The 9,979-nt window shown below is 48.2% G+C and overlaps 1 protein-coding gene across 1 annotated transcript; it reads right to left on the reverse strand.

The window, feature by feature from the left end:
- Positions 1–3,852: 3,852 nt before the first annotated feature.
- Positions 3,853–7,815, reverse strand: LRATD1 (LRAT domain containing 1). The gene is made up of 2 exons (XM_065891241.1): positions 7,234–7,815; positions 3,853–6,269 (listed from the first exon to the last, which is right to left on the reverse strand). The coding sequence occupies exon 2, from the start codon at positions 6,231–6,233 to the stop codon at positions 5,352–5,354; it is 882 nt and encodes a 293-aa protein (XP_065747313.1). The 5' UTR covers positions 6,234–6,269; positions 7,234–7,815; the 3' UTR covers positions 3,853–5,351.
- Positions 7,816–9,979: the final 2,164 nt, after the last annotated feature.

Raw genomic sequence — 9,979 nt, forward strand, 5'->3', positions numbered from 1 at the left:
GTAACAATCTAGTAGGTTTCCCCCTGCACATCTGAAGAAGATTTTTAGCAAGAGCTTCAATAATAAGCTTCCTTCTGAAGGAATAATCTTGTGATTTCATGCGAGAAAAATCTCTCCTTGAGGTAAATGAGAGATGAAGTTGTGGAAGTTTTTGTCAGAATTATTATTTCGCTTTCCCCTTTCCAAGCAAATGATAAGAGAACATTTTCTCTTTGGATTCTTTGATAGTCATTTTTTTGTTTTTGTTTTTGTTTTCCCTAGAAGCAAACAGAGCATGCAGAATACCCTTTAACTGAAATCAACCTTAAGCTTCATAAATTATATTTCTGTGAGCCTTCCGAGGTGGGAAACCCCTCCGATTTCTGTGAAAGAAATTTAAGTTTCCCTTACAGACAAGCCAGGTGGTGGGATTTCTGGTTTTCCTAGTGATCAAGTATCACTGAAAACCATGTAAAGTAGAGAAATGCCACAGTCTTATATTTATTGAGCACCTGCTATGTGCCAAGCCCACAGTATGGGGAACTGTTCATCTGGGTGCTGCCAATGGATGCAATAATCACAAAACTCACCTCCAGTAAGGGCAGAGGAGACTATTTTTCCTTTTCCCTAATGTATTCAAATGCTTAAATCTCTTACATTGCAAGTTCAAATGAGGTAAACATACAACCTATGAGTTATGAAATCAGAGATTTTATAAATTACGAAATGGTTGGAAAATAAGATCTTAGCTTTCTGTCTTCGGTTCGAATGGAGAACAGGTATCCCCTGTTGAAAAGCTTATTAGCTTATTTTATCATCTCATAACCTCTCCACTTCATCTCGTGTCTTCTTTTGCAATTACTTTTTAATCTTTACAGCTTTCCTTTGAATCTTTTGTCAATTTTAGAGAAACAAGGAACATAGTTTTCTAAAAGTGCGACTAAAACTAAGTGCAACTCCCACATTTTCTTCTTTTTGTTTATGCTTCGTTTTAGGCAGAGCTGCCTTGGTGTCCCAGTTACTCATTAGCTATTTTGCACCCTTGAATGTTTCCTCCTGTTTTTGTAGATCTCAAGTCACTCTCCATTTTATTTTTAAATAGTTTGCATGTGTGTGTGTACATATATCTATATCTCTGAATGAAATCACAATTATTAGCTATAGGTAGAAATGTATTTATATATATGTGTACACATGCACATTTGCATATATGACCTGTGTAAATTATTATATGTATGTATACATACACATGTATAAGGATTATAAATGTGTGTATATATAAACACACATACACACACATATATATATATATTCTGCTAATAGCTAGTAATCGTCAGCAAAAATATCGAGTTGGATCTCAGACAACCATTTTCTAAACACAGTTCTTAATGTTTCCAGAAATCTGGAAGCCTGTGTTTTTCACTTGCAGACCCTTTATGCACGTGGCAAATCATCTCTGAAAGGCCCACCTAACTAGATTCTCTTCATTTGTCTAAAAACGAGAAAGCAGAATGATTTAAAAATAGACATGTAGATAAAAGTAAATCAGGTAGCTCTGTTATGTTTGTACAGTTAGTATTAATTTCACTGAAATTTGACCCTGCTCCATTTATTAGATGCCAAAGACACTGAATTCTTAGGGATGTTGAAAGCACACACACAACATAATAAGGTAATGTTTGAAAACTGTTAGGATAAACGGATCGCTCAGGTAATTCTTTTGTAAACACCAATAGCATGCTTTTCTGGAAAAGAAAATATTATTCAAACAAAAGTGTTCACCACAGAAACATGACACAAAGAGGAAGATAAACATCAAAATTCTGAAAGTCTAGTAAAATCAGGTAACATCACTGAACTTACAGCTGCATCTGTGTTTGATGTTCTAATCTGGCACAAGTGTTTTATAACTTTCAGTGACTTGATGGTACTGCTTCATTTAATAAAATACAGTCATGACAGGCATTTAAATTTTTAAATACTGAGGAACTTTATATCTATTTGGCTTATTAATATACTTTTAATTTTTTAAAAAAGAAATGCAATACATGTAACTTCTACAGAATTTTTTTTTTATATACAAAGATATACTTTGAGAATAACAGTGTTTCAGGACTGGTTTTGTTTAAAGTAAGCCTAACCTCCCTTCTCCCCATTCTACCTCCTTTTTTTTTTTTCCTTAATTACCAAATGTGTAGCAAAGCAGTCCCTGAAGTAAAAATATTCATCTTTTTTTAGTAGTTTGCTTTTCAGAATCACCTTCTGAAAGTGAGAAAGGATGGGGGTCTATGGATAGTTTTCTTCTGCACCACATCACTGACGGGACCGACCACCAGCTAGGCCACACTCAACATCATGAAAGTTACTATGAAGCTCTGTTCTCTCGAGGATAACGAAAACCCAGACTAAATCCCTGACTTCTATTTAAACGTCAGGAGGCTTTTGGCTTAGTTTCTAGAACTCTGATAACATCCAGAGATATTATATCTGCTAATAATAAAAATCAAGTCTACTGGTACCATCTTCCAAGAGACCTTCCACCTTCTTGCTGTCATTCCCATTGAGAACGTCCTAAAAATAGACATGTTTTCCAGCATAAAACTATTAGACAATATCTTGATAATAGCCTCTTCATGCTGTACTACAATTAGAAGTATTCTGCCACTGGTTATTATTAACATTGACCAACAGATAACAAATATTTCAGGAGTGATACAAGGAATATACAGACCTTTCAAGTTCCCTTTGTAACTAGTGTTTTTCTATCGTGAATTTGTAGAAGTATCAACATCAACCCAATCCTTAATAGACCAATATAGTCATGAGTGCTACTTTGGCTGCCAAATTCTTATTTTTATTGCTAATCTAGTCTCAGCAAGTATCAAGCTAAGCCTCTGTTATAGTGACCCTCTTAGTAAGAGCAAAATCAGATTATGTGCCATCAGAGGAAATAAATCTCAGGTGTGAGAGACCATTCATTTCTTTTGCTAAAGTCCCACCCTCTGAGTGACAGGTAGAAGACAAAATGTCAAGAAGGAGTCCTGTTCGAACAAATCCTTAGGATGGTATTTAATACAGCAGAGAGCCAAGATACAGTAGGCGGACACAGTAAAGAATGTGGGCTGTGTAGATACAATAAAGAATTTCGGTTTAGGATCCGACATCTGTTATTTGAAAGGGGAATAAGTTAGGGAAATAAATGATTTCCAGTTCTCCATACATGCAAATGTTAAGTTAGTTATTACAAAAGTTTTGCTGTTGTATGTGCTGAAAGAAAAGCATAGGCATTTAAACGTTTTTTTAAAAATAAATCACTCAGTAGGCTTAAGAAAAATACTCTAGTTCATAGTTCATTGAGCTGACCTTTTGAGTCAAGATCAGGGAATGAATCCAGGCTGAAAACCAAAAAACAAAACAGAGATGAATCATTTTACCATGAAAACAAACAAAAGAAAGGCATTTCCAGTCGCAGCTAACCTCGACTAGTTTTTATTGCATTGTTTTTGAAATGCCAAGAAACTGGCTTTGACCATAATATTTGCTGTCCAACTCACAACTGTCAGTAGGCGACTGCTTGCAACAATTAGCTAAACACCGTTATTTGACAAATTCCCCTGGAAGGGACGGGACGTCGATGCTGGAGGTGTGTCTGACACACATTGAATCGAGTAACAGTTAATCAGGCTGGGGCTGCAGCACAGAAGAGAAGTTGGTAAGTCCTTACCCAAGGAAGGGGTTTCAAACAGCCTTAAGTTTTTTGAAAACCGTACGATCGACCTGATCCTAGAAGTTCTTTCCGGTTTTCAGGAATGAATTGTGGGACTGGCTAAAGAGAAGAGGGAAAAAGCCACCAATTCTACATTCGTTTTTTAAGAAGATCAGGGGGAGAGGAAGAAAAAGAGAAATGCAAATGTGGAATGGTAGTGGTATACAACATCGAGAAATTAACATCATGGAACCTGCTAGCAATTTCCACCGAAGCAGTAAACCCCTTAACTGATGGAGATTCAGCACGATATACACATGGATTAACAACTCCACCGTTACTAGGGCTGCCGTTAAAGCCAAAAAATTAACTACAATATTCAAAAACAGAATTCTCATAAGGTTTGAGAAAAATAGAGTGAAAAGGCAATGTTAGCTAAGCTCTTAGCTAAATCCACTCTTAATGGCCCCCAGTATTTAAACTATCATGGATTAAAGCCATGAAAATAAAAATTTCAATTTGAAATTTTATTAGCATGTTGCTAAAATGGTCAATAAAAAAACATCAACACGATAGGCTTTGTTGACATATTTGGACAACTGCTTTCTCGATTTTAAGACTTTATTTCCACTTCCCCACCTTCTGAGATTTCTGCGTTAGGAAAAGCCAAACTAAATACACTGGCCATGGTGCTGTAATAATGCTGGTTTCTGGAATGTTGCCATGTCTTTCCCCTCCGTCTCCTCCAACCCCTTTAAAACTGTGGTTATTTTTGAAACGCAGCCCAAGGAGGGAGCCATCTAGGGTTGAGAACAAGCGCCCTTTTCACAGATTCAAGTTCGCGGACACCTGGAGAGCCTTCTCCTGGCCAGGGGGGCGGGGCCGGCTCGCCCATCAAATTCGCTGCGCCATTATCCTCCGGGGACCGGGAAGGCATCCCTTCTGCCAGCAAGGGAGACTCACAGGCAAATGCCGGTGGGGAGTGGCGTTCGCTTCCCTAGGTGGAAAGAACGGGAAGCAAAACAAACACTGTCTTGCTTAGCCCGGAGCCTGGGATACAATGTCAGGAGACCAGGGACTGGAGAGCTGAAAAAGTCCCGGGCAGCCTCGGGATAACCCGGAGTCCCGAAGTGCTTGCTCCCTCGTGGAATTATTCACAAGTGCATGAGGGACAGGCTCGATTTCTTGGAAATCCTGCAGTCTGGGGACACATCCATACTAGAGCTGAGCTGTGCCCTGAAAGGATCCATTCTCACCTCCCTCCGGTCTGTGTGTGCACGTTTGGGGCGGTGATGGTCCCTTTCTAGTAGGTCGGGTGTTAGTCACTAGACCAGTGACTCTTGGGGGGAGGTCTTGTCCCTGCTTCCCTCGGCCCGTTCTCCTCTCCCCACTTACAACTCAAGGGGCAAGCGCACGCTGGGTCTCCCAACACCATCATCACCACTGGGGGTCTCAGCCGGGCGGGAGCGGCCCCTTCAGTCCCGGGGCCAGTTCCTGGGACTACCTGCCACTTGCCAGAAAGATGCGAGGCTGCAGCCCGGGCGCTGGCCGCTGCGGGTGGCCACTCAAGGGGGTCGGGAGGTGCTGAATCGCCGGCCTGGGAGCCCGCGTGCGGGGGAGGGAGCGGGGCGCGGGGAGGCTGGAGGGGCGGGCGGCTTCCCCCAGGCTACTCCTTGTCGTCCACAAGGTCGGCGAGCTCCTGGAGCACACGCAGGCGGCCGCTGGCGTCGATGCGGCGCTTCTCGCGGATGAGGTCTTCCAGGCTGTGAAACCTGGCCGTGTGCACCTTGTTCTCACCCAGGTACACCTTGAGATAGTACTGCTGCTGCGGGGTCTGCGTGCCGGCCGGCACCTCCCCTCCCGCCTTGAACTCCCGCTTGCCGAAGCGGCACCAAGCGGCGAAGCTCTCCGAGTTCGTCCAGCAGATCTCCTCGCTCTTGAGGCCCAGGTGGCCGCAGGCGTTCTGCACCACCAGCTCGGCCACCAGCGGGCGGTAGCGGTACCAGCTATTCACCACCCGGCCCACGTTGGCCGCGCCCGCCTCGTACAGGCTGTCCTGGCGGATCTCGCCTTGGTGCAGGTGGATGATCTGCCCGCCGCCCACGTAGACGGCCCAGTGCGGGGCGGGCGCGGGCGGCTCTGGCGCGGGCTGCAGGCACAGCAGCTCCAGCAGGTCGCCGGGCTCGCAGAGCGCGGGCAGCGCCGTGACCGCGTAGACGCTCAGGTCTGCGCCCTGAGGGCCGCCGCTCATTTTGGAAAAGATGCATTCCTGGCCCCGAAAGGCGGAGAACTGAGTTTCGTTGAGGACCAGCTGGTGCAGCAGGTGGTGGTGGCGGCGACGGCTAGGGCTCTCCGGGCAGGGAGCGCGGCCCGGGGAGGCCTTCACGCCAAACTTGTCGGGCTGGCCTCGTTCGTCCAGGTCCTCCTCCTCATCCGAGAAGAAGTAGGCGACCCCGACCCGCAGCTCGTCCTTCTCGATCCCCGACGGGTCCCCGGTGGGCAACTCGCTGTAGCTAAGGTGGGTGATGCGGTCCAGTTGGTTGCCCATCAATGACGCGGCGAGGCCGGGGCCAGAAGCGGGGATCTGCGGAAGCACAGAGGAGACCCAGAGACACGATCAGAGTCGCGCTGCCCTCCCCAGGACGAGCCGTGTCCCCGGGACCTGGCCGCCCGCGCGCCTGTACTGGAGTCAACCGCCTCCCCGGGGCCAGGACCGGCACAGGAGCCAGCAGTCCGGCGGTCGAGAGCGGACGCCGCCACGCAGCCTCGGACCTTGTACCGGAACCCGGCCCAACGCCCACAAGAGAAGAGGCTGGAGCGCGGGAGGGCGTGCGGGGTCCCTGTGGGAAGGACAGCGCGGGGTGTGGCAGCGTGGGAGTCGGGACACCCAGGAAGGGACGGAGGGGTGGGTTGGAGGAAAGGGGGAGCGCCTCGGGCTCCAGAGCTTGGAGCGCGCTGCGCTCACATTTTCAGCCGCCCCCCTCCCCAGCCCACCTCTCAGTTTTACCCTAGGTCCGTGCTCCTCCCCGAGAGCGCCTCGCGCAATGACCATCGGACACGTTCACGGGCACCCACTTGACAGCAGCACAATTTTGCACACTTGGAGTCCAGACACTGACAGGCTGGTACACCGGTGTGCTGATGTCACGTACAATGACAAACCTTCGCGACGACACACTCAGACCCCCACCTTCGTACACTATTCCAACCCCACGCTGGCACGCTCGCCAGTGCACGTACACCCACGCACCCGGGCACACTTGCCCACACAGGCAGGTGCACTCTGCCCCTTAGTTCTCTCGCCTTCTCCCCAGCAGAGCCAATCTGGCTGCGCCAGGGCGAGGCTGCTCTGTCTAAAATAACCTAACAAAGAGGAAAGGGGAGGATGGGGGAAGCCAGTGCGGTGTGTGTGTGCCGGTGTGGGTGCGGGTTGTGTGGCGAGGCCCACTTTCAACCAGAAGTCCCCTCTCCCTCCTACCCGGCACAGGGTCCAAACAATCGGACGAAGAAAACACGTTTCCAAGGCAAAGAAAGCTGCCTCTTCGTACCCGTGATTTCCCTGCTCCCGAAACCCCAAACTCCTTTAAAGTCTCCTGGTCCCCATGGGTGCTGCGGAGGTGGTGGTGACGAGCGTGTCCTGGGCGGCGCGTGGGGCTGCGGCTCGGCTCTGCCCCGCGCGGATCCGTGCGGTGCGGTCCCCGCCGCGATGCCCGTGTGCCTGCCGGTCCACGTTGGCTGGGGCGCCTGCTCCACCTGGGCAGTCCCGACTCCGTTCTGGTTTCCTACAGCCCAGCCGACGACTCTAAGTAGCCAAAGCAGCTGGCTCCAGGGCCCGCCCCCGGACGCGCTCATTGGTTGGGGCCGATGCCCAGGGCTTGTCAATCTCCGCCGGAGGGGGAGGGGAGCAGGGGCGGGTCTCCAGCGTGCGCCCCGCCACGCCACGCCCCTTCCCGCCCCTCCCTGGCCCCGCACACCGGAGCGCGCGCCGCCCCCGGGGGCTAGGTGCGAGCGCCGGCCGGGAGCGCGCGAGGGGCGGGGCGCTTCCATCCAGCAGCTTCGCCTACCGATCGTGACTGGGCGCGCCGTCCGCCCGCGTTCCGTGTTCCGGGAGAACAGACTCCAGCGACGAAGCTGAGTCTGAGGGTGGAGAAAAATCCCCAGTGCACCCCGAGCCTTTTGCGCGGCCCGGGGCGGGGAACGACGTTGTCAGAGGCGGGCAGCCGGGGCCCTGCTGAGGACCCCTGAGCCTGGGTTCCTGAGGGCCCCTGGGCTGGTCCTCGGCGCACAGGCTTTTTCCTGCCGGCCACCGATCCCTTTGAAATTGTGCCTGCGGTGTTCGGTTCATCTCCTTTGACCTGCGTGAAGCTGCTGACCCAGCACCGGCGCCTGGTTTAAAAGGAGCACGGTGTCAAACGCGAATGAAAAGGCGGAGCCTTGACCACCCCCCTCCCTGACTGGGCCTGAGTTTGGCCTCCAATGGTCTGTCTGTGAAGGGGGCGCAGGACATAATCTTGCTTCCCAACCCCCAGAACTGCCATTGCTAAGGGATTTTTGTTTGGTTTCGTGGGAGAAGGGTGTCCAGTAGTAATTAATGATTGCATTCCTGGTTGGAAAGTTAATGAATGTGCTCTGGATATGGGTTGCTGAAAGATGACTTTCACACGTGTGAAATTTTAGATCGACAGTTTAAAAAAGCTTATAACGTTAAGTCCTGAAGAGTTCTTAGACATCTAGTTCTACTTTCAAGGCTGGGCTCCAGCAGCTTCTCGGTGGAGCCTACTCTCTTTACCCAGGCAAAACTGGGTGCTTCCTCTTTGTGCCCCCTTGGCAGCTGGTACAAACTCTTAGTGCTCTCATCTCATTTTATTACACATCTCTGTTGACTTTCTTCCTCTTTAAAAAGTGAATGCCTTCGGGATTGACTTGTGTTCTACATAATTTTGCATTCTGGACCTTTTTAACGGTACTGGTATAGAATGGGTTCCATCAGCAGTAATGAAAATGAAAACAGTCAACAGGTATTGACCACTTACAAGTCGCTAGGCACTACGTCTTGGTGTTTAAGTAAATGACTTAATCTCCCTGCCTCTGTAGGGGATTCACTAACATCCCCACTGCAACAAACGAGAAACTGAGGCCCAAATACCAGCGCCAGCAACCTACCCAGGGTATATGGGATTTCAGGGCCAGTCTTTAACCTGGCTCTACTGTTGGTTGAATGGATAAAATCGCGTTGCATAAGGTAAGAAAACTGGTGTTCCAGAGAAGTTAGCTGATCGGCCCCAGTTTACGTGAGGACTGTTACATATTATAAAAAAAATTTTTTGATAGATGATTCTGCTTAAGTATTCTCAAATTGCAGAGTCTCCGGTTCATGTTTGCTTTCTGAAGGCCTCTGTATACCCCACAGCCTCCAAATACAGTGATTTATCAGATTAGATGGTTAATAAGTATTGATGGAAACAGTGGCTTTAAAATGACCATCTGTATATATTTGATGTGCATAAATCTTTTAAAAAATTTTGCCATTGCCCACGTGCAAGTTACGAGAATACCAGTTGCCATCCTTGGAACTGACCACAGCTTGCGATGACCTTTTTTATACTTGCTATAAATAATAAACAACTCATTTTGGCCCTGAAGTCCAGAGAATCGAACAAGTGGCTTCAGAGATCAAAAGTGAGTTATTGGCCTGGTTATAAACTGGACTTCAGGGATCTCTGCGAGGAGTATCTGAAGAGTTCATTACTGGTGTCTGAGAGGAGCTCAGTGGAAGTAGCTCAGGGCTTGACACTGAATAATTTTTTTACCCTCTGTCCATCCCAAGATAAATCCTGTGCACAAACATTTACAACATACTTGCATGGGATGCTGTGTTCTCTCCTGCCTGTCCTATTCTGCCCTGCTCCAGACTACAGAGTAAGCAGGCTGCTCTTCTTTGCTTAACTTCCCTTCATTCAAAAGGATAATTAACATAAAATGTTGTCAGGGCTTTGAGATACAGTGCCAAAAGTTTGAAATATCAATATGCAATATTTTGAATCTCCTTTCCAAACCCTCCCCCTGCCAGGATAAAAGGCTTACTGCTTTAGTAATCACCAGGGAAAATAAATGCCCTGAGAATCCCCTCTCCCCCCCCACCGCCCAGGCCCATGGTCCCCTTGAAACAGAAGGCAGAGAACACATTAAGTCTCTGAGGCATGCGGAAGAAAGAACTAAAAGTAAACTAAGGAAAATGCATCTACTCTTTTTGACATTTTGGCAATTAGAAGGATAACAAAGTAAGAAATAGGC

The sequence above is a fragment of the Phocoena phocoena genome, chromosome 14 (genome assembly GCF_963924675.1).
Source record: "Phocoena phocoena chromosome 14, mPhoPho1.1, whole genome shotgun sequence".
Classification (NCBI taxonomy): Eukaryota; Metazoa; Chordata; class Mammalia; order Artiodactyla; family Phocoenidae; genus Phocoena; species Phocoena phocoena.